This window comes from Carya illinoinensis, chromosome 8, assembly GCF_018687715.1.
Source record: "Carya illinoinensis cultivar Pawnee chromosome 8, C.illinoinensisPawnee_v1, whole genome shotgun sequence".
NCBI lineage: Eukaryota > Viridiplantae > Streptophyta > Magnoliopsida > Fagales > Juglandaceae > Carya > Carya illinoinensis.
Window position 1 is genome coordinate 6999654 of NC_056759.1, and position 25166 is coordinate 7024819.

General features: G+C 34.1%; 2 protein-coding genes across 3 annotated transcripts; both read right to left on the bottom strand.

Moving 5' to 3' along the window:
* Nucleotides 1-2625: 2625 nt before the first annotated feature.
* LOC122318986 (V-type proton ATPase subunit c1-like) lies at nucleotides 2626-4600 on the bottom strand. The gene is made up of 3 exons (XM_043136822.1): nucleotides 4386-4600; nucleotides 3975-4260; nucleotides 2626-3003 (listed from the first exon to the last, which is right to left on the bottom strand). Exons 1-3 carry the CDS (start codon nucleotides 4453-4455, stop codon nucleotides 2871-2873), a joined length of 489 nt encoding a protein of 162 aa, XP_042992756.1. The 5' UTR covers nucleotides 4456-4600; the 3' UTR covers nucleotides 2626-2870.
* A 315-nt stretch (nucleotides 4601-4915) lies between these two features.
* On the bottom strand, nucleotides 4916-15629 carry LOC122318985 (lysine-specific histone demethylase 1 homolog 3). Of its 2 annotated transcripts, none has more exons than XM_043136821.1 (9): nucleotides 15469-15629; nucleotides 12888-15141; nucleotides 10897-11038; nucleotides 8442-10685; nucleotides 8197-8290; nucleotides 7112-7599; nucleotides 5808-6506; nucleotides 5581-5655; nucleotides 4916-5253 (listed from the first exon to the last, which is right to left on the bottom strand). In XM_043136821.1, exons 2-9 carry the CDS (start codon nucleotides 15050-15052, stop codon nucleotides 5188-5190), a joined length of 5973 nt encoding a protein of 1990 aa, XP_042992755.1. In that variant the 5' UTR covers nucleotides 15053-15141; nucleotides 15469-15629; the 3' UTR covers nucleotides 4916-5187. The 2 variants fall into 2 exon arrangements, with proteins under 2 accessions (XP_042992755.1, XP_042992754.1); XM_043136820.1 differs by having other exon boundaries at nucleotides 12888-15275; nucleotides 15469-15619.
* Between the last annotated feature and the right edge of the window lie 9537 nt (nucleotides 15630-25166).

Sequence of the window (25166 nt, forward strand, 5' to 3'; positions counted from 1 at the left end):
TCCATTAATGCACCAACCTAATGTATTGATTACTAAAAGATTGTAACAATGTTGTATTGGATTACTGAATTTATATTATATTGAAAATGTTATGGTTCTTAAAAGGATGATATGCTTCTCTCTTGGATTGTGGTCTGAGTTGGATTGAATTAGGTACCAAACAGTACGTAACAATAACATACCGGGTATGTCTAAAAACAAGGTCATTCGCGGCGTTGAATGAGGCGCTGTGAAAAAAAATTTGCTTTATGAATGTTATTTGCAGCGTTTTATATCCCGCTGGGAATAATCTCTTACATTCCATGTTATTAGATTTTGCAGCGTTACAAACGCTGCTAAAAAGATATTCTCAACGTTATATTAAAACGCTACAAAGAAACAAGGATATTTGCAGCGTTCTAATTGTCTTTTGCAGCGTTTTATAGCGCTGCTAAAAAATTTATTTACAGCGTAATTTTCAAACGCTGTTAATAATGTACTGATCCTAGCAGCGTTCTTTGACAGCGCTGTAAGAGTTCACTTTATTTGCAGCGATTTTAGTGTTATTTGCGACATTGAAGCTACGCTGCAGAATGTTTTTCACAGCGTTTTATGGCCACAGGCAGACTGATATTACCAGCGTTTTTTTGATTTTTTGCAGCGTGACAAAACGCTGTAAATACTGGAATAAATCCAGCGTTTTTGGTCTATCGCTGGATTAATTTATAAGTGAGTATACAATTGCGACTATCATGCGGCGTATGAAAAAACGTTGCGAATAATTATTCCCAGCGTTTTTTGGGGTTTTTTGCGACTGTTAGTGGCGCTGGAAAAGACGTATTTTCTTGTAGTGACTCGAACCCTAACCAACTAAACTGCCCCCACAGGATTATCAAGAAAAAGCTGGCAACTACATGAGCAATATTGAAGCCTTTTAATACTGGTCTTAATACATGGATTGAGATTTTATCATTATTTGTAACCTCTGTACGTCCAGTTATAATTGCAGTATTCTTTCATTTCAAAAAAAATATTAATAATTGCAGTATTCTTTCATAAAAAATGAGGCCTATAAATAAATAAACTACACTTGAGAGAAGTGACTGAGACACCTCGGACTATGTCCGACAAGCCGCTCCATATCCCAATAGTCTTCGATCCTTAGCATCTCAACTCTCAAGTGCCAACGAATATCTTCGATTTCGCTTGATTTGAAGCATCTCTGTCGAGCCTGAACTTCTATGGTATGGGGACCTCGCCCCTACTCTCTTAATGCTTGCAACCATCGCGGTCTTGTCTTACTAAGTTACTGTATACCGCCAACAAATATCACTATATGCAATATTCATCCTGACACCATTCCTATGTTAGCACGAAGGAAGCTCAAGAAAGTTTAATGGTCACTTACGAAATTACCTTCAAATCGTGTTTGAGAACCAAACCCACCCCCAAAATTGTATTAATTAAATGACTTAGTTGATCAAAATTACAAGTATATTGAAATTGAAGTATAAAAAGTTAAGAAATTAATCTCAAAAAGCGAATCCACAGACTACTTTAATATGAAATCAAAGATGATCCTTAATTTTTTTAGAGGACGTTCTATTAGTATTATTATTATTATTAACAACATGCTGCTGACATAACACTTATTACAATTAATTAACAGATTTTTTACAGCAATAACTAATTTATTTATATTAAAATCAAGGGAAGTAAAAAGTTAAAACATAGGAAATAATTTAATTCTAGACTAAATTACGTGAACTATTTTTATATTTAACCTTCATTATTAATATAATGAGTCCCAATAAATTTATTGAAAAAATTCTGCCCAACAGCCGGTTAAGACACAACACACCGCACACCAAAGAAAATATCCGGGTCTAAATGCCAGGTCACGATTCTCCCCTTTGAGAGAGAGAGAGAGAGAGAGAGAGCTCGGTGTGAGAGAGAGTGGAGAGCTTGAGAGGAGAGAAACATGGATGGAGAAATAGAAATATGGAGAAATGGAAGGGGAGGGGGGGGGGGGGGGGGGGGGGGGGGGGGGACACTAACAGGAGTGCGGTGTAGGACAATTTATCGACCTAGCCATGCGGAATCGATATTGCGAGTCCAACTGGCTGCATAATTAATCCATCTGTTTGATTGTTTCACTATTAAACATAGTCCTAAAAATTAGCTGTAAACACGTTTGCGCACTAATATATACATTAATTTAATGTGATTGATTAAAAAGTAAATTTTATTAAAAATAATATTAATTTAAATTTTAAATATAAAAAAAATTAGTATTGATACGCAGATTAGTGCGCGACTTTGTTTGCATATAACAGAACTCGAAAAATAATTCTTCTTGGGTCATGGAAGCAGCATGCGAAGATAATTCTTTCGCTTTCAATTTTAACTGGATCCAGAAATCTAGCACGCAAAGGTTCTGCAACATTAGAAGTGGCAACATCATCTATTAAAAAGTAACAGGGCAGACAATTTAGAGCTCCCCCCATCACTTTCCTTAATTTTGTGGTGCTTTTCTGCTTAATTAGCATTTTAAAGAGCTTGGATCGGTACACTAAACCTGCAAGAAGGTTTAGGCTAAATCTCTACCACATTTTCAGCATGAAAAATTGAAGGTAAGCGAGAGGATGAGGACAAATCCTTTATAAAAGTATACACTATTTCTAGACAGCCCTTAATTAAATCCGCAAAATGCATAATCATATAGATGAAGAATTGAACGTCTTAAGCGGAAAAACTAATTTCTAATTCTATATCCTAGCACCATAACATGACACTTCCTGATAGAAATGGGAAGACAATCACCCTCATCAACAAGAATCTGTAGTAACACAGAAACAAAACACAACCACCCAGCAGAAGAATGTGCACATTCATTCAGCTCTTGACTGACCAGCTCGGGAAGAGAGGATGATGCCGACAATAAGACCATAGAGTGCCAATGCTTCAGCAAAAATAAGAATGAGGATCATCCCAACAAAGAGCTTTGGTTGTTGTGCATTTGCTCTGCAAAATATAATGGTTATATTAAGTGAAATCATCCTAATAAGAAACATTTTAATGAACAGAGTGCGGGTATATTGAGTGACATCTTACCACAACCCACAACAAATATTCTAACCCCAAAGGACCAGTACTACTTTGGAATGCTAATTTTTTGCTTTTTAACCCTAATGGCTTATATAACTGGGGAAGAAGGGTTTTTTTTTCCTTTGGAATTTTAAGAAGCCGGCTACATCACTTATGCCGTTCAGCTAGAGGTTATACCGTCAAACTAAAAAGACAAATTTTAGGTCAAATCAAAATCATATTCACCAGAAAACACAGCTTGCAGGATACTTAGGGTGTTGGAACATGTTGAAAAATCCACGAAAAATTAAAAATATTTAAGAATTTATTCATAAATGTCATTTGTACATCTTTCCACAGTACTTATTTTTATATGGAGAAGCATGCAAAAGAACAACCACAAATCTTACAAAAGAAACCGTTTGATTGTGGGGTAGGAGACAAGGGTGATGAGAGCAAGAGTACGAGAGAGATTTCTCAGGTAAATATCATGTCACCTATAAGCATTATAAAAACATTCATCAAAGAAAATGAAAAAATTGTTTCATTAAGAATTGACTCGCTAGTTGCAACATGTGATTGGGAATAAATATTTTACAATAAGTAGCATACCCAATACATGTTACTGATTCATAAATCTAATTGATCCCCCCCACTTCAGTTCCCGTCTCAGAACTAAGATGATCCCCCGTTTAAGGTAAGATGGGTCAAAATCAACTTAAACAACAAGTAGCACCCAAAATTCCCATATTCACTATTTGTATCCGAAATATAAGCAAATATGCCAAACAGTGATCCGCATCAATCACTTGATCCGATCGATCCACTCGAGCAAACCACAATCAATAAGTAAATTGACAACATGAGCAAATACAACTACATATATGTTAGAGGAGGGAGAGATATACCGAACACCGGCGTCACCAACGACTCCAATAGCCATGCCGGCAGAGAGGCCGGCGAGGCCACAAGCGAGACCGGAGGAGAGATGTGCGTAGCCATCGAAGAGGTAATAGGGTTTGGCCTTAGGGTTAATCCCGGTGCTGATGATGACGGCAATGATAAGACCGTAGATACCCAACACTCCAGCCATGACCACTGGCACAATAGACTTCATCACCAGCTCCGGCCTCATCACACCCATCGACGCCACGCCTACCCCACTCTTTGCAGTTCCGTACGCAGCTCCCATACCTGAAAGAAAAAGTTGCAGGCATTCGATGAAAACCCTAGACCCACATCAACCAAACCCTCGATCCATTCCCGAATTCGATCATTAATAAGCAAACAATAATCGCATAGATATAGAACTTGCTTACAGGAGAAGACGAGGGCAGCGGCAGCACCCAGGAAGCCAAAGAATGGAGCGGTCTCATCACCGTGAGACATTTCACTTTTGCTATAAATCTGAGAAGAAAATTTCCAGTTTTTGTTGTTGTTCCGTGGATCGCACCGTCCCAATCCTCGTATGCGAATGCCACTCTGCTCCAACCTCAGGTTCTCTTAGCCAAGCGAGGGACACAATTACAGAAACGACCTCGTCTCTCGAGGACTTGTTGGGCATGAAACTCTTTGTGGGCTTTGATTATTGAGAATCTCATAGGAAGCCCAAGAAAAGTTAGGCCACGTACGATTACAATACTGAAGTTATAGGCATATATTTTCAGCCACAAGCACTAATGTTTGCGGAAGAACATTGTTTAGTTTTCTACATACATGTGTATGTATATCTGTATAACAATATATGTGCATTACAACTACATGAGCCAAGCTTACAAGTCGAGTAGGACGTTATACGAGTTTGTTCGCGAACATTAATCGAGTCAAGTTAAGTTTTGTACGAGTTGTATCTTTTAATAATCGAGTATTATTTCATATTCACGAACGAGCTCATTTAATAAACGAATCGAGCACGAGTCGAGTTTAACCGAGTTGAATTCAAGCTACTTGTTGAGTAGCCTGTTCAGATACACCCCTATTAACAGCATACCACCCTTGTTAATGAAACACCAATAAAAGAACCTCCATCCCACCACTGCCAACATATGCCGAGAACTCCCCCCGACTTTTCAAAATCTTGCACGTTAATGAACTCGAAATAGGTCACAATCCTTTAGATCATCAAGATTTCACATCTGACTTGATTGCCATGTGCCTCTCAATCAATTTGTCCACAAAGGAACGGATCTGCAAGTTAAACACATGAGAACAGCTTAGAAGAAAAGAGGTACTAAATCATTCTGTTGATAATGATATCTGTTCGTGCCAGAAATAAAAGACTATAACAATAACTGTTGATTTTTCAAGGTAAAAGTGTCCCATAATTATTCAAATTATCTATTATAAACTTCAACGAAAGTATATTATGCAAGCCCCCCAGTGAAAGCACTAAGGCACGAATGCTTTTTCATGGGAATCAGTAAAGCCGCCTTTAATGACAACTATTTACAAGACGAGGAAGAAATTTCCCAGATAACTGGTTCTAATATTAAGCATATAAACGGAAATGCAAACCTTGTTCCTGCGCTTGAAATCAAGAAACTCTGAAACAGCCATGAATTTCTCTGCATCACTGGCCTGCTCCATGACCTGAAAATAGAACTAAGGTAAGAAGGGGCCCAAAATAAAAAATGGTTGTGACCTCCAGTTTAACCATGTCATATCTAATCCAGCTGCATTAAATTTTCAACATGATAGAGAAGGAAAGTAGAAAGTAGGGAGGAAGATGAAAAATCAATAACCTTAGTTGCAGTTTTCTTCATAATTGACTTGTATCCCTCCTTGTCAATTTTTCTTGCCTTATAAAGGGGCATGAGCAATGATGCAACATAATCTACAACAGCCTGTTTAATGCGATCTGCCCCTCGAGGATGATTTTTTACAGATTCCTTGTTTACTGTAACCTGTGAGATAGAACTCTCATTTGCCAGTCTATCATGCTTCCAGGTGGGTAGTCTCCAACTTGTGTTCGAATCTTCTTCATTTGAGCAAAAGAAATCAGAATCGGCAGCAGCTGCTTGAGATTGCCATCTGTCAATGGCATGATTGTCCTTTATCCCAACACTACCAGCCGAATCAACCCATGCTTTAGTATAAATACTGCTGTCCACAGCCACGCTTTCCCCAGAGTGCTCTCTGAAGTTCAAATGGCTAGCAATCTCATTTGAATGACTCCTCTGTGAGAGGTTATCCGCTGAAACTTTTGAACTATCAAAGTTCACACAAGCAGCAGAGAAATCAACTGACCAGTTCCTAACTTTGCAGTTCCTGGAGTCTATTTCTGATATACAATCTTGTCTTCCCAAAACACCACCAGACCACTTCCTTCGAGTATCAAATTCATCAATCTGGACATATTGATCTCGTCTAGCAAACTTGTGAAATGACGGTATCTTAGGTAGCTGCAATGATGTGTTACACTTGGCCTCTGATGCATATGCCTGCAACATACACAAGCGCTAAATTCCTCCAGCAACATTGTGAACAAATCAGAAAATCAAAGAGAGGAAAAGACTCGCATAGAAATAATAATAAGACTACTACTACTACTACTACTACAAGCCTAAGACATGTTACAATATGGGCACAGAAATGCAGTTCTACGGGAACCTACACTTACCAGATAAATGTGAACATAATTGAATGTTATCCAAACTTGCAATCACCTAGTAGATATTATTAACATAAGAAAAGAAAATGCAGAATCTCATTGCATTACTTCCTAAAGAGTATTAACACAATATGACATCAACAGCAAAGACCAGATGAAATAGCCTGTAGCTAAAATCTGACTGTCAAACATCGATCAACCTTGATATTTAGGTTCTCCAGAAATTTACTCCAAATTGATACTGGAATTAAGTCTCAAAATACCATCATAGGACTGGAAAGCTGGTAGCATTAGCTACGATGTAAAGAATAGAAATATTTAAAAGTGGAAGTGGTTGTAAATTGACTAAGCTAATAACCATGAACAATGCAATTTTTAAGGTAAGAACACAAAACAGTCACTCAAAGGCACTGTAACAAAAAAAGAGAAACAAACCTCAGCAGCTGCAAGTGCTGCCGCACGAGCTGCTTCTGCAGCTGCAAAGGCAGCTCGTTCTTCTTCAGAAATAGCAGTGTTGCTGTCCTCAGGCTCAGTATCCAATGCGTCTGTTGGACCTTGGGACCTTGATGTAAACTCCAATTTTGAGTCATTTGCAGCTTCAAGTTTGACTGCTCTGCCACTCACTTTCTTCACATTTGCATTCAAATGTAAATGACTTCCAGCAGATGCAAAGACCTGCAAGCTTCCTTTATTCTCTAGAGCACCATGATGTGTGTGCAGAGGCGGCTTTCCTATTAATGGATCTTTAAGAGATTTTCTCCTTGCTGAATCTACAGCACTTCCTTGCCTCAACTTCAACCCACCATTAGAAGCTTTTTCCTTGCGAAAGACTTCAAGCCACACATTAACCAGCTGACTTGCTATTGCACGTATATCACGGCTAGTATGTACACAAACTTTTTCTTTCACTGTTTTCCCTATGCCTACATCAACATTATCAACAATTGAATAACGATTTCAACAAACACAATCCATTCATCACCATTGTTGGTATTATATTTACCACTATAATGACTTCATATAAAATAATAATACAAGCAAATTCATGTGGGTAATTTACACCTAAGTTATGAATGATTCGCCTCTAATCAATCCTTATTAAACTTTTATAACAAAACATTTATGCCACAATTGTAGTGCAATTTCTTTTTATAAGAAGATTTTTTTTTTTTTTCGATAGATTAAGTAAGAAGATATTTTATTGATAGGTTGTATAACAATTATTTCAGCATACCTCAATTTAGCATAATTGTATACCAATTATTTCAGCATGCCTCAGTTTAACCATTCAAGTAAAGCTTCAATATTCGAAGAGCTATATTGTTGAAAATGTGAATGATTTTGTCTCAAGTAACTTTAGTTATCAACCTCCTGAAACTTAATGAAAGAGTCTTAAGAGGACAAGCTATAAATTAAAGCCAGATCAATATTTCTTTTTCTTCTTTTTTAGCACAGCCACACATCGATGAATATGTGCATGTTTTAATGCTGCATAGAAAACCAGGATAATAAATCAATACCTGACAAGCGCACAGCAAGTAAATCAGTTGAAACAAGCACAAGTAGACGAACACAATGCCGCAAGAGTTGAGTCCCATCCTTCCCCATTGAGTCCTGCCATCAGTACAATAAAATATATAGAATCAGAAACTTTGTTTGAACATTAAAAACATTGGAGGATTGACAGCCAAAGAACAATTATTAGTGAAAATTCCATATACCATATATATAGATATGGAACAATACTATAGAAGGGAAATGGTACCAGTATCCATGAGTTGAGTGTAGTAAGCCCTTCTTTGGTCCCAGCAAAGAATTTCAAGGTTTCAACGGAGAGATCCAATAACTCTTTGGCCACGTGCAATCGTCCAGCAGTGGTTTTTGCCTTAAAGAACATCTCCTGTAATAAAGCTTCCCTCGTCAAAATATGTGCTCCATCCAAAGAGTTCTTGTATAGAACATTAGATATATCGACTGCATCAAGCCTCTTTGTTATGTCCCTAACTTCATCTCTCTCAAAGTCACTGTGTCTATGTACAGCCTCCATTGCCTCTACTTCTGCAGTGTAATCATGCCCACTACTGAATATGTCAATTATACGCACAGCTTCCCGTAGCCCACTCATCATTGCACCACCAACTGTGTCAGGATGCTCCTTACAGGTGGCTTCACCGGCAAAAAACAAACAGTTATCTACAGGCCTGCCCAATAAATCATAATCTTCTCCGGATGCTCCAACTGCAACATAGGAGTAAGCACCATAGCTATAAGGATCCCTGCCCCAATCTGTCACAACCGATGCAACCGGATCAGGAACTGAAGCCTCTCCAAAAAGTTTACGGAGAACCATTAAAGCGTGGTTTACATGATCAGATGAGCTCATATTTTGGCCATCTATAGCTGCCTTGCCAACCACTAAAGCTATAAGAACCGGAGCCCCAACTGTTTTCCTGACATTCCAGAACATGAAGCACTGGCCCCTCCGGTTTGTGTCCTCTGCAGTTGCTCCAAAGTAATCCACAGAATCATCCCAAAACACTTCCGGAAACTCCAAAACCACTTTATTAAGAACTCCAAAACCAAGCCGCTGGATTGCAAAATGCTTCCATTGGGGCAAAGATGGGGAAAACTTTATGGTTTCTTCTTTCAAGCATCCAAGTGGCACTGTAACCAGGACAGCATCTCCAAAAAATCCAATTCCATTTGACGTAGAAACTTTGACTCTACAACACTGACTACCATTAGTTCCAGAGTCCTTGGTGTCGTACGAAATATCTGTGACTGCATGGTTCAGGTGAATGGCAAGTCCTTCTCCAAGAGACTCAACAACAGTGCTGTAACCCCCTTTAATCATACAATGAGCTCCTCCAAATCCTCCATAAACATCATCTTGGTTCCAGTAGGGAAGAGATACTTGCTTAAGCCGAGCAGCACAACCATACTCTAAGTTTGCAAAATGCCAATCCATAACCCTCCTCTCCAGAGGTGTCAAAATCTCTTCTTTAGAGCAATGTCTCTGTGGAAAACTGTCATCAACACTACCTTTTTCAGCATCAAAGAAAGCATTCACTGAACTGTGCACTTCAGTTTCTTCCCTTGTTCCTAATCGTGCCAAACGACGCCTCATAAGGGCATATTCTAAGCCATCCTCAAGAGACATTCTCATTGCGTGTTCCCCCTTTTGGGCAACAAGCAACACCATATCATCAAGAAGGCTGTTGTATTCTGCTTCCAATGCTTCATCCAGATCAGCAGGAACTTTTTGACCTGTAGCAATATCATAAAGAGGGCAGTCACTATTTAATACAGTCAACTCAAGGCCCAATTGAGCACAAACCAATGAGGAAGGATCTGGTCTTCTTTCAGTGGCCACATCAGCCTCAACACCAGTAATAATGCTAGCACCAAGATCCACTGGAACAGACAGAGATGAACAGTCTGTGAAGACTCGACCCCCTATCCTGCTCCTAGCTTCAAGAACGGTTACAGAAAAACCTTGACGTTGCAAGTGGCGTGCAGCAGTTAAGCCAGCAGGACCAGCTCCTACAACAATGATTTTCTTTCTGAACTCTAAATCACATTGCAGAGAGTGAGTCCCCTTAATGTAATCATCTGAGGAACAAATGGTATGTGAGTCATTCATTAGCTCAGGAGTGATGGCAGGGGGGTCTGTTGCACCACCCAGCATTTCACATGATGGACCAGTACTTAGGCATTCTTCACATTCTATCATATCAGATAATTCAAGTGTAACCGGAGTACCACGCCTCTTATCTTTAGTAGCTTCACACATCTGCTTTTCATTTTCAATAATAACATCACTCTTTGCTTCCATTGAAGTTTCAGCACTCTTAACCTGACCAACAATAAAAGAAACTCCATCCTCTAAATCTGCAACTGTAGCTCCAGAAGTCTCCTCGATATTTTTTTGTTTCAGAAGGTGATAGTTATGCCTAGCATTAGTTTCTGCTCTCTCCTTCTCAGAAGCAATTCCAACATTTATATAACCCTGTCAAAAGTTTCCAAGGATTAAACATAAACATGAAACAATTCATAGAGAAAAAATTACTCCCCCCCCCCCCCCCCCAAAAAAAAAAAAAAAAAAACTTAACCCAAATTACTTAAAAGCTAATAAGCAAAAAAAGAAAAGACAAGCATTAATATTGACAAAAAGCAAGGGCAAAGCATAAATAAACAATTGATGAATTTACAAAACTTACATTATGATCAAGAAATGCATAGATCTCCCTAATAAGTGTAGCGCGTGGTGGCTCATCCTCAAAAGAAGTGTCAGAGACCCCACAGTCAGCAAGTGGTAAAATGCGGCTAACATCTTTACTCCAAAGACTTAATATCTGATTCCTGCATTCCACCAAGCAATAGCTTTTAATTAGCAAAAACAGTTCCAGCTAAAAGATATTTAAATAGAGCTGTAACAGCTTAAACATTCCTGTCGGAAACAATAAGGAATTTGCAGGACCCAATCATTATTAATAATTAAATCATTTATGAAGCTAATAAGAAAGGGTCGGAAGGTAAGTTCATGAACTTCATAGAAAGGCATGTGGAAGCCACAATATTGGAGCTCTGCTTGGAGAAGCAAATCCATGACAGTTTTAAATGCAAAAACAAAGTAATCTTGGTCAGTTATGACAAAGGAGCAATAATCTAAACTTAAAAAGACAAAACGAAATAAGGGCACTAATGATAAATTATATATTACTAAATGTGGCACAACTAGAGACATCAGGGTGTAGCCTAGTGATAAAAAAAAAAAAAAAAAAAGGAGCTTGAAATGAGTTGTAGACTCAAACAATCTGGGTTTGATTTCGCACTAGGAGTTCCCCTACATGATTCATGGTTCTGGTTTTTTTTTTGGGGGGGGGGGAGGCCCCGGGGGCGCCAGGGGTTGTGGGGTGGGGGGGGATTGTGTATCCAGGATTACTAGTCCAAAAAGCCCTGCTTTGGTGAGGTTCTATGTCATAAAAAAAACAACCACCATTGTAGATCATTTACTCAGCAAAACATTCTTAAGATATAAGAATAAAAGGTAGGTAAGGAGGGGTGAGACCAATTAAAAATAGAACATGCCAAGAGAGCCAAAAGAACAATACTATCGGGGCTATTATTAAGGAAACAATGTACTCATTAGGTGTAGCCAACCTTTTTTTTTATGTAAGTAAAAGTAATGGGCGTAGCCAGCCTTTTTATCAAATAGATCCGCCTTAACCCATATGAAAGCTCAACACAGGGTAATGCTCACCCTTTTGCCCCAGCATCAATGCACTAAACATGAACTTAAATAGAAGGCTAGCAAAGCCAGCATGTAATATAAGTGTTCCATCATTAGAGTTCGCTTTTCCAGCTACAATTTCAATGACCAAGTCTTTTACAAGTTTCATCTATACCTCGATACTGTAATATAATGCAAAGAGAAGCAAATACCAGTTTCTTTATAATAAGAAGCAAATCTCCCTTGAAACTCATAAGTATATAATTTCCTTTCAGTCCAAGTCTAATAACAAACCTAGCTAAAGACTACATTTACAAAATGTCCAACTGTGAAAGGTCTTCAACGAATAAAATGGGGGCAGTGGTACCTAAAGGCATATCAACATCTTTCCAAGTCAGGTGGGAGAGAAACAGTAGTAAAAATTTTCTTTTTACAGTAAATCCTAAATAACAAAATAAGTGGGTCTAACTACTCAAAAGCACCCAAAAGAATAATCCTCTGTCCAGTTTCAAGTACATTCACCTGAAAATAACATGGGTTCACAACATGTACCCATACCATATCAAGCACAAGCAAGGTAATGCAACTATAACAGAAACTAAAAAGGTGTTTTTTTCCCAGGTTAGATAACACAGAATTAAAGTTTTTTTTATAAGTAATCAAAATTTTATTGAAGCATGCACAAAGCATAGCACAAGTATATGATGTATAAAAGAAACAATTAGGAATGGAAAAAAGGTGCAAGGAAATCATGATCATGATTTATTGAATATGATAGAAATGTAAAACACAAACTTCATAAAAATAGGACTTAGATTGAATATGAAAAAATATGAATATTTTAAATTAAAAAAGACGTTTGAAGAAAATGACAAAATTAACTCTTATTGCAGAAAATACAAATTTCTACGAGAAGGCATCCAAAAACACTACACAACGTGCAGGCATAAGGCCAGGTTTCAAAAGATAATAACTAACCTGTACTCCAAATATTCCTGAAGGCCACCTTTCCGCTTCAAGACCTCCTTAAATTTAATCTTCTCAACTGGACCAACTGCATGAGTTTTCAGTCCAGCTGATACTGCTGCTGCACCACCATTTTCAATCTCCGCAGAAGTATTTGAAGATGTATCACACTTCACTCTTGTTCCAAAAGAATGCTCACTGTCTATAACACCCTGACTTTCGAGAAAACCTTTCTCATTTAATAAATTCTCCCAATCAGCATCCCCCTCATAAGCCATATCTCCATGCCTATGCTTCTTAGGCCTGCGTGCAGCACGCTGGCCAGCTGATAGCTTTTTATCTTTGCTTTTGGAATCAGGCACAGATATCATATCTTCTGGGTAATTTTCATTTTCATCTCGAGTTATAGATGGAGGAGAACCTCTACAAACCTCTTCACCGACTGAATGATAATTGTGGCTATGAACATGAATACCTTTTGACACATCTTCTGAGGTTTGATTTTGAATGAAGGGAAAAGAATCATTCTTTTGCAGAGAATCTGAAGTAAGATCTGGCTCATCGGTGCACATTTTAAGATCATCACAAGCATTGCAAGTTTCTCCCATCTTCACATGGCAAGATGAATTTTGAGAGACAAATTTTGAGGACATCTCAAGAGTTTTTTTAGAAACCGAATTGTAAATTTCTTGGGAAGTGTATTTGCATGATTTGTTCAACAATTCACCTTCACAGCAAGTCTCAGAAATTTCAAGGTCTGCATTTGATACATGTGTTATCAAAACGCCCTCTGAGTGTTGGGTCAATGAATCCCTAAAACCCCTGTCAGAGTTGCCCTCGCCAAACTCATTGATCTCTTCCATTTTTTCTGGACCAGAGATAGAATTTGGCATTTCTACAACATCCTGCACCACAATGCTTGTGTTAAACATTGAACAAGGCTTTAATGTATCCTTGAATGTTCGAGTTCCCAATGCAGCCTTTTGGCTACAAGCAGCACAATTATCCTCGAAATGAATATGAGCAAACTCTCCATTACAAACTCCATTTGAGTTTTCGTTATTTATTTTAGATCCCCCTTGAGCATTTGAACCACAAGGGTCCTCCGTAGCCTCATCTTGGATCCCTCTAGAAGGAGATATTGAAGTTGGTGAAACTGCAGGTGGAACTTCTAAAATAACTTCGGAAGATAATCGGTGTCTATTGTCATTGGGTTTCATACTCTCCAGTTTAGCTGCTGAATTAGAAGGAAGCCTTCTCTTTGAATCATGATTCTCTTCAACGAAGTCAGAAATTTGAGAAGAACAGTCATCGGATCTTTCATTTCTAAATTTCAAACCATTGCAGCCAAGTTTTGAGGTAGAACCAGATCTAAGTCTCCTTCCAGTCCCAGGCTTAGAAACCCCTGAAACACTTTCAGAGCAAGGGTTGAAACCATCCTCCAAAGTCTCATCCTCTGTTTTCTGCTTTGAACTTGAAGATGCACGAGATTTCCTAGTGCCAGATTGTGCCTTGCGAACAAATGCTGATATTGAGTCTTCCAAAGGCTCATCCAAAAACTGAATAGGACCTTCCCCAGGCCACAAATTAGGCTCTTTCTCCCTCCAAGAACTACACCCAGATCCAAAAGACTCTAAATCAGTAGTAAATGCGGCATAAACAGCTGTTTTCGGTACTGAATTTATCTTGGGTTTCTTAACTTTCCCTTTACACTTGTTTGCTACCCCTACATCCATGGTCGTATCAGAACCATCATCACCCATTACATGACCTTCATCCACAACCTTAGATATCAGTTTTTCAACACATCCCCCATTGTTTGCAGGCCCATTCAATGATCTATCGGAAGAATCCACTACATTCAAAGAAGAACTCCTTCCCCTAACAATTCCAGATCCATTGTCTTTCTTTGGACCCCTCAACTTCTTCCTGAAACTCGCCAAAGTATCATCCATTTCACCCAAATTTTCAGCCTCAACCTCCAATTTCACTTCTCTAACTTCAAACTTCCTGAGCCCATCACCGCCACTCTCTAACCCTGACTTGACCTTCTTGGCATTTCTGGGTCTCTTCAACTTGAGCAAAGACCCAATTGGCTCATCCTCGTCCGACTCAAAACCAACCTCAGCCGGCTTCAATCTTTTCTTGGACCCACACTTCTTATCCTCCCCATCCATTTTATAAGCCCTAAATTTTAATAAGTCCTCTATAAGCCGTTTCGTTACCGCTTAGCCCATCCTCAGTGCCCAAATCAACATGAAACGATCTGGAGTGCGAAACATATTCCACGTAAAAAAACTTGAAGCTCATGTTTCGTAAAAGAATGGTCCTTCAACCATTAAACCCATATAGTCGAGCAAGATTGAAGCTAACCCAAAATTCCCAACACCCATCAGAAACCTAAATATTCACCAATATAAGGGAAACGCTAAAATTTGTAGATTAGGTTTCTCTCAATCAATAGCCTCTCTGAGCTTGAATCGAGAAATACAATGGAAACGAAAAAAGAAAAAGAAAGCCCTAGGGTAATCTAACAGAGTAACTAAGCCCTACAAGGAAAGGGTGACCGAAAGAGAGAGATGGGATGCCAAACCTGGGCGCCTTGAAGCTCTAGCTGTGGTGGCATTAATGGATTCGTCGAAGGGAGTCGAGTGCGCGCGTTAGCGTCTCGTTTGCGGGATTGCAAAGATCGGCTCTCCAAAGTACAAACTGCGCCGCGAAGACCAGTTGAATAAAAGAATAATAAAAATAGTATCGCTAATAGAAAATAACGACCGTATTAACGAGATAAACGTATTCTCACACCGGGCAGATGGATGCCAAACTCATGCGAATTTATTTCGTTTAATTATTATAATTTTTTTAAATTTTAATATAAAATATAATAAATAATTTAATTTTTTTAAATTTCTAAATAATAAAAATATTAAAAATAATATTCTAACAATATTTTATTTAACTTTTAACTTTTATCTCATATCAACTCAGTTCAGCTCGACATCCAAACGCAATAGTATTCCTACAATTCATATTATTATAATTAATAGTCATTCAAAATAATAATTTTTAATTTAATTTTTAAATCTTAACCTATTATTCTTTTATTTAAAATACATTTTTAAAGAATATTCCTCTTTAAATTTTTTATCATCATCTTCTTGTCATGAAATAGATAATATTTATTCGTAGTAAGATATAAGATATTTCAAATTTTCATTTATCAAAATATTCATATTCTTATAATTAATATTATTCAAAATAATCAATTTTCTATTTAATGTTTAAAATCTTAACCTATTTCTATTTTATTTAAAATAAAATTTAAAAAAATATTATAAATATATCATTATCTTGTTAAGACATATATAGTATTTATTCAGAGTAAGATATAAGATATTGTAATTACATTATAACCTTAAAAAGAAAAAGAGTTTATCATCCTCTGTCCTTTTGTGTCGGAGAGGAGGATGAAACTTGGCTTCTTTTCTCCTATCTATCAATTCGATTTAGGGCTATCTATCACTTTCCAACAAGCGATTGTCTATACACAGTTACACACTCCACTACACAACTCCTTAGTCGTCGATACATTAGTAAAGTGTAAAACCATAGTAAAAATCTCTACACTCAACTCTCATGTGTAGTTTAGCTTGCATACGACCACCACATGTCTTGTTCAAATAGCTACAAACGTCGTACTAATAGTTTCTGCACCCCCAAAATCTTTGAAATCTAACCCACCTAATCTCATTATTACTAACATGTGGCTTCCACGCCATGTCGTAGGCAAATGTAAATAAATCTGATCATTGCGATTCGGGCTAATCAATGTCATATATCCTACTATGTTATCACTTTTCCTAAGTGAAATTTTGAGCATAAGGATATCAATATCTTCTACAAACATCTTAGGCCAACAAGCTATAATGCACCTCCAACAATCACCGCCTCTAGTGTTGGCGCCACAATTCGTATAGCAAACTGTAAAAATCATCATTTAAGATGGCACATTATTTGTAAAGAATGGGTTGGAAACCAAATTTTTTTGTTCCAAAATCTGATTTATTTTTCTTTTGTACTGCATTTGTTGTAATCGGATGTTTGTCGGAGAATCACACTCCTTCATCATGCACCTTGATCTTTTTTATGTAAATGAAATGCTTGCTTTAGGAAACAAAAAGATATATGATATTTTAAAAATTTTCGTTTATCAAAATAATATGAAATGATCAAAATATATTATTTGTTACATTAAATTGATGCTATTTATTATGATTTGTTGAATAAATATATATATTTTTTAAAGCCTTTTTAGTTTAGTGAAAATTCAAGGAAGGTGTTATGTTAAATAAATAAACAAATGTGATCGCTTTTAAAGAATAGATAATAGATTTTAGTTTTCTATTGAAATGTTTAAAAGTTTTTTCTCCCGCTTCAAGTCTTCAACACGAGTTGTTCTGTGAGACTGATAGACTAACAAAATTTAGTTAAGGGTATGTTTAGTTAAGAGAAATTCTAAAAATGTTTGAGATTTTATTGATACTTTTTTACATATATTAAGACTTTTGTGAAAATAGATAGAACAATTTGAAACTTTAAATGATTGGATGAAACTTCAAACAGTTAAAACAATAAATTTATTTTACATTAATTTTTTTATAGATGTCTGGATTGAAGTATAAAATTAAAAAATACAGCTTCAAAAGATAAATAAAAAGTACATGTTTTAGAAATAAAAAAAAAAAAAAAATGCTAATATGCCTCCTGAGCTCGCCGCCCATATTTTGAACACTTATGTATTTAAATTTTTTTTAATTTTTTTTACTTAATAGCTAAGAAAATGAGTTATAGTGTATTAGTGTGTTTTTTAAAAAATATTTAAAGATATTTAAAAAATATGAAAAATAAAAGAACAAAAAACTAAAATATAAAATTTATCTTAGTGGACACATTCAGTAGTCAAAGATAAGCGGCACATTAGCATTACTCAAAAAATTAGATAACTAGCTGAATTGTTTCAGGACAATGACAGATGGTCACGGGCAATTTCCCTTTATTGTCAACTGAGATTATTGGTAACGAGCAAAAATACAACGAAACTATTCAATTTATCACTCATCTCAAAAGTTTAATTTTTTTAACAGGAATGACCATCATTTATTCATCAAAGAAACTCACATCATGACCAAATACATGCAGAGATATTTTCATATTAACTGTTATCTCATAAATCATATAACAGTTAATATATTTAGAGTTTCACTAGTATATTATTTTCTTTTATGATTGGTATGGTCTTCACTATTGTTAATACTTTCTACAAACAAACGTCTAAGAGACAACACTCTGTCTAAATAGAAACTCAACCCCACCTTTTATAGAAAAAAAAGACTCAACCTCTATAGACAAATGTCCAAGAGACGAACTCTTTTTTTTTTTTTTTACTAAACCATAAAGAAAGCAGTAAAATAGATGCGAAAAAAATGAATTACAGTTTAGACCACTTCCAGTAGACTTCTAACTCTGTGAAGGTGTATGAACGCAACATACTTGTCTCTTTTCAACCACAAAAATTAGATTTGATGGTAGTGATTTCGGTGATTTGGTGTGTGTAGGGAGAAAAATTGTCAGAATGAGTGGTACGTGAACCACGTGCAGTTTTGAGTAGTGCATGAAGACCACTGCGGTGATTATCTCAAAAGTTTAAATTGATAAAAAAAAAACTTAAAAAAGAGAGAGAGAGAGAGAGAGAATAATATAGATTTTATTATTTATATTATATTTTTAATTTTCTCAATCACGCGCGGGTCAAACTCTTATTTAATGAGTGAGTCCAACACATAAAATATTTAATTGAATGAAATAGAGTGTAGAGTCAGGACTCAAACTCTTTCTCAATAAATAAGTCTAACATATAAAATATTTAATTAAATGAGACAGAGTATACAATTAGGGTTCGAACTTAATACTTATACTCTAATGTCACTTGAAATTATTACTTATTCAAAAAGTATAAATTAATAGAAATATATAAATTTTATTATCTGAATTATATTCTTAACATTATTTACAAATTTTATACTGTTTATTACGTTGTTCCATACGGTGCAGTCTTTGTTTCTGTCCATGAGTTTTGCCCATATTTATAGCAAGGTTTATATATATATATATATATATATATATTACTTTTTTGGTCAAGGCAACTTCCTAAAAGTTCACAAATATTACTAGGAATAAATCCATCGGTATCTTTTTTTTTCAATAATTTGATACGATTAATGGAATAGAAGTAAAAGTAATATTATCCAAATTGAGATTCTCATTAGACTCGATTATTGAATAATATAAATTTTTATAGAAAAATAATATTTATAGTTGTAAGTGCATAAATACTTTACAATATTTTTAAAAAAAATAAATAAATACGAGACTCATGTAAAAAAAAATTTAATGATAAATTTCACTCTTTTTTAAAACAATTACATAATACTTACACAATCTATAATTATACAAAACATTACTCATTCCTATTCCTATAAGGCTCACATTACTTAATTAACATTTGTGAACAACGTTGTATAAAACTCCCTTCGACTCACATTTAATGATCTTGTGATTCTGTGAATAAAAATATTATGTTAATTTGTTTTTATCCGAGTTTGGACATAAGAATGTATTACTCAAATCGAGTTTAATCATTCGCAAAAACTCAACTTGAGTCGGGCTCGAATTACTCGAGTTGAGCTCAAACTTGAGCCAACCTTGATTGGTCATTGTTTGCTCGAATTTAGCTAGATTTCATTTTCAACCTTAATTCAAAAGGATATATAGTAATTATATAAATCAGTATACTCTACGGACTACGATATTAAATATTATTTGTGGACTATGTAAATTCCATCATTAAATATGGTTAGGAGAACATCTTCTATATCTATCCGAATGGTAAAAATTGTTTAGTTTTGCATTTGACCCATGATATCCACCATCTCCTGTTTGGAGGAAAGGAAAAAAAAGAAAAAAAAAAAAGAATGATAACCCGTACCAGAACCAAATGGAATTCTGCTAACTCAATCACTCAATGAAGAATAATAATATATATATAATTGTAAAGTGCGTAATAATTATGTAGTCGTTTTAAAAAATAGTAGAGCTCATTTAAAAAAAATTAATTTTTTTATATGAGTTTCGTATTTATTTATTTTTTTCAAAATGATTTGTAATACTTACACACTCACGATTTCAATGAATCATCTCATTAACAATAAAATCTACAAATTTTATTTTTAACGCTCTACCTATTTAGGCTGCATTTATAATTTTTTTCATAAAAATTACAAATTTCAATGAATGTAAATAAGTGGATATAAGTTTATCTTTTTTTATAAAAAAAGAAAATTAAAAAAATAGAGAACTTATTAATGATCGAGTTGAGATGAGTTTAACAACCAACCATAACTTTTTAAATTATTTAAAAATATGTAGTAAAATCTATTTTTTTTCCTTCTTATTTATCCTTTATAATCTAAGTTGATGGCTTAAAAATTGGACCAAACTACACAACAAGAATCTCGTTAGAGTAATGGTATTGACTTAGTCAAATGTCTTTGCAATCTAAATTTTGGCTAATAATCCTTTAAAATTGTTGCATTGGAAGAGGTAAAATGGTTTGTATTTGTTTCGAATGTTACGGTATATCTCCTAATATATATGGTTACTATTTACTCTCTGATTGATTAATTTATGTTATTTTCTCTCTCATCTCTTTTCCTCACGCTTAAACTCTTTTATCTCTTCGATTGATATGTTTATATTTTTTGATGCGTGGATTATTAAAAATTATGAAAAGTAAAGTAAAAAATTAGGTCAAAAAAATAAAAAAAAAGATATATATATTAATGTATAGATAAAAAATTTAAAATTTTTATAAAAATAATAATATTTTATTATTATAGCTAGTGATATGATTAATTTAAAGTGGGATATAAATTATTCAAAAAGTGAAATTTTATTCAAAATTTGCTTAAGGTACCATTTGAATAGTAAGTTGAGATAAGATGAATGGAGATAAAAATTAAAAGTTGAATAAAATATTATTAGAATATTATTTTTAATGTTATTATTATTTTAAAATTTAAAAAATTGATTTTTTTTTTAAAGATTTTGTGTTAAAATTTAAAATAATTATAACGATAAAATAAAGTGAAATAAAATGAATACTTTTTATATCGGGCCTAAGCCTTTAGCTATGCTACTAATCATCTTTAGAAAAGGTTAAGACACAAGCCCAGATTTCAAATAGAAACATTCAGATTCCCGCAATGACCCGTGTGCTCCTCACCCATATTCATAGTCCAATCGGCCCAAAATGATATCAGATTCATAGTCCAATCAAGTTCACTTCCAGTTCCAATATTGTATCCAACAAAATACGTTATTTATCAGCATCCTGCGTCATCGGTATATAATAAAAAATAATTTTTAAATAATGAGAAAATAATTAAAAGAACAACTAACAAACAGTGATATTCTATTAGACGCATGGTGTAATTAACATATAGAATGTATATTTTTTTGATAGAGGAAAAATATAGAGTCAGTTATTTATTTAATGAATGAATCTCTATCATTACTTGACTTGGACCTAGAGGCAAACCCACAATTCACAAAAAAAAAAAAAAAGTTACCATGCCGCCCGTTAGTGACCACTCCTTTTGACCATTAAGTAAATTTTTTTTTATTTAATAATTAATGAAGTAATTTTTAATATATAGTTATATTTTTTTATTTTTTTAAAAATAATAAAAAAATATGAATAAACAAATAAGATAAAAAAAAAAGATAAACTTTACTATTAACGGTAAGATGCAAGCGGCACACTAATTCGATTCTTCACAATAATGAAATGACGTGGCACCCCTCCGGCCGAGAAGATCAAAGGGTTGAATACGACATCCCACTTTGCTGCTTATTTCATCGATATATCCACGTTGTTGGCAGTTTGGTTGCCCAAGGATCGGAGCACCTACCTATGCTATTAATTTGTTTACCGACAGAATATATACATGCTTGTTTTTTTAAGGAGAGAATTAAGGAGAACGGAATAATAATGTTACATCATCGTCCTTCCCGGAGGACTCCTCCCTAGTTTGCTGACATTTCATTCTACTACCTAAAACTGTATAATATTATTAGAATTCCTGGTTATTAGCATAAGAACTACAACCTTTGACCCAATTTTTAATTTTTATAATTTGACGATCTAATTGATTTTATTTTTGGAAATAAGAAACTCAAAATTTAAAAAAATGGAAAAAATTAAGTTGGCAAATTCGTTGAATTAAATCATGTGTTCGTGTCATTTGTTATGGCCAGTAAGTACATAGCATGGTTGGTGGTCTTAATATTAATTAAGAAAAATTCTATACACCATACTCTCATTTCACTAACTAAGATGTGACATATTTATCATGATTAAGTGATCATTTATTACATGTTTCATTATCATTTAATTGTGATGAATGTGCTATATCTTACTTAATAAAATGAGAGTAAGATAACAATATGATACATAGCATTACTCATTAATTAATATTAGTTTTCAACTTCATAATGCTTTTACTTCTTCACTTAGCTATGATTCTCTAAAACAAAATATGATGTGGGAATTTATTTGTCATTATTCATGGAGTAATGCTATACAATATATACCACACTATCATCTCACTATGTAAGATGTGACATATTTATCATAATTGGATGATAAATAATCATCTAATAAAGGATCATCTAATAATGATAAATATATCACATTTTATATAATGGGATAAAAGTAAAATGATAGTGTAGTATATAAAATTTTCCTATTCATGAGCTATGTTAATCACAATACCGCTTGCTCCATATGATCGACAATCCCAAAACTCGATTGATAATTAATAGCTTCGAGTCTTGTGACCTTGCTTCATGCTCAATGTCATGGCCTCTTATGAAGGACACAAGAGTACTTCACATCCTCTAAATATATATTTTGTTCAGAGTTCTCTAAGATGGCATAAAGCTTTTGCACCAAATGGACGTAAAATGATGTTAGATCGATGCAATATTTTCAATTTCTAAATTTCATGGGAGTTAAGAAATTAGGATCACGGGCTGATCAAGGCCTTCGAATATTGGCTAAATTCGAGAACTAGCCCGATGCCATTTTGATGGTTTCAAACTTTTTTTTGAACTCATTTGGCCTAAGAGTAAGATGAGATAAAAATTTTGTAAATAAAAAATAATATAATTTATGAATATTAGTAAGATAATTTGAATTAAGCAGTTTTTGAATTTTGAGAAATAAGAGATAAAAAATTGAATAAATTAAAATATTGTTAGAATATAATTTTATAATATTATTTTTATTTAAAAATTTGAAAAAGTTATGCAAGTAACTTATTTATGTTATTTGATTATTGGCAATTTATAACTTACACGATCCGACTTCAATTGCTTGGCACAAAATAATAATCTACAATCATAATCATATGCATCCAATATCATATTTTATTGTTCTTATCATCCTCGAGCTAGGAATGTACGTACGCAACCGATTTTTTATTTTTTATTTTAAAAAAAGAAAAGAAAATAAAGGCTATTTGACTAGTTTATATACATTAATTCCATAGAAGATCAATTGGGATAACGAAAACAAAATTAAAGAATATTGGGGAACGAACCCAAATAATGCTGGTTTGTGTACATGAAGTCAAATTATATATCACACGATAATCGTGCTTATATATATGATGATTCAAAGTATACTGTTTGGTAAGAGAATAACGTGACCAAAATTAACATTACGAGAAAATATTGCTCGACCAACTCATACGGAATATTGCTATATATTGCTAATCTAACCTCCAACATAAACCAAGTATTTAAATAACGATTTGATCATTTGTCGACCCAACTGACGAATTCCTATGAACTCCACGAACGTCACACCACCAATAAATGCTTATAAAAAATATTTTTCATTTTTTAAGAAATTAGGACAACATTGACCCAATGCATAGGATAACGTATGGGAAAAGAACTATCACCAGGGAGAATGAAGATTCTCTATATATTTGTTTTAATTCCTATCAACTATCTGTATGGATCGAGTTCCCATTGTTCGAAACAATAATGATATATATGGATAGTACAATCGAAGCTGAGATTTACATATTATATATGTTTATCTAAGGTTAGGTTTGGATAGTAAGTTGAGATGAGATAAAAGTTGAATAAAATATTATTAAAATATTAATTTTTTAATATTATTATTATTTTAAAATTTAAAAAAATTGAATTGTTTATTATATTTTACGTGAAAATTTATGAAAATTGTAATGATAAAAATAACTCTCTTCGAATTGAACAAAAACTTGAAGAGCTTCTTTATTCCTTGATTCGTATTTCAAGGAGAGATCAGTTTCTTTTCTAAGATAATTTGACATATTTAAGGCCCTTTAGTTATGTAAAATAATGTTTGAAAATTCTACCCTCTATAAAGATCAAAGATATAAGTATATGAACTCTAATAGTTTCCTTTTTTTCTCATTTCTTTGTGTTCTATTCTACCAATCTCTCTTCTTATTGTTCTTTTCTTTATTTTTGAAATTTGCTGAAAAGCATCTACAATCTCATTATAATATACTTACATATTGTAAAACATATTTTTTGTAATTCTCTTCTCTCACACATACAATTCACTCTTTTATATTGCGTTAATGTTTTAAATTATTCTATTCTCAAGCTAATATATAAAGCACACTATCTAAATCACTTAATGGTATGATTTTATTAATAAGATTTAAATTTTAAAATTTATCTTTCAAATCAAAATATACTACATAAGCAATATGTAGTGTAGAGTTTTTATAATAGTAATACTCTATTTCTTTCCACAGCAGGTATGTGAAGCATGTGACGATTAGACCCGTGATCTCTCCATCAAATTTTGTCATTAAAAGAAATGATATTATAAAGAGATGGCATGCCAATTGAGCTCTAAATAAATTCTTGTAAATCCATACCCTTGGATCACTCTCTTCCAAAAGACTCAAAAAAACTTCACTAGATTTTACGGTCAGTGATCTTCACATGAGGAGTTCCAAATTTATGCATATTGCTATAAAAGTCATGAAACAAACTTCAAACTAAGAATAAGCAAGAGAATAGAATGTGATATCGAATACATTTTCATAAAATTCTCACTAAAATAATGATTCAATGCCTAACTATTTGCTTATTTATTTTCTT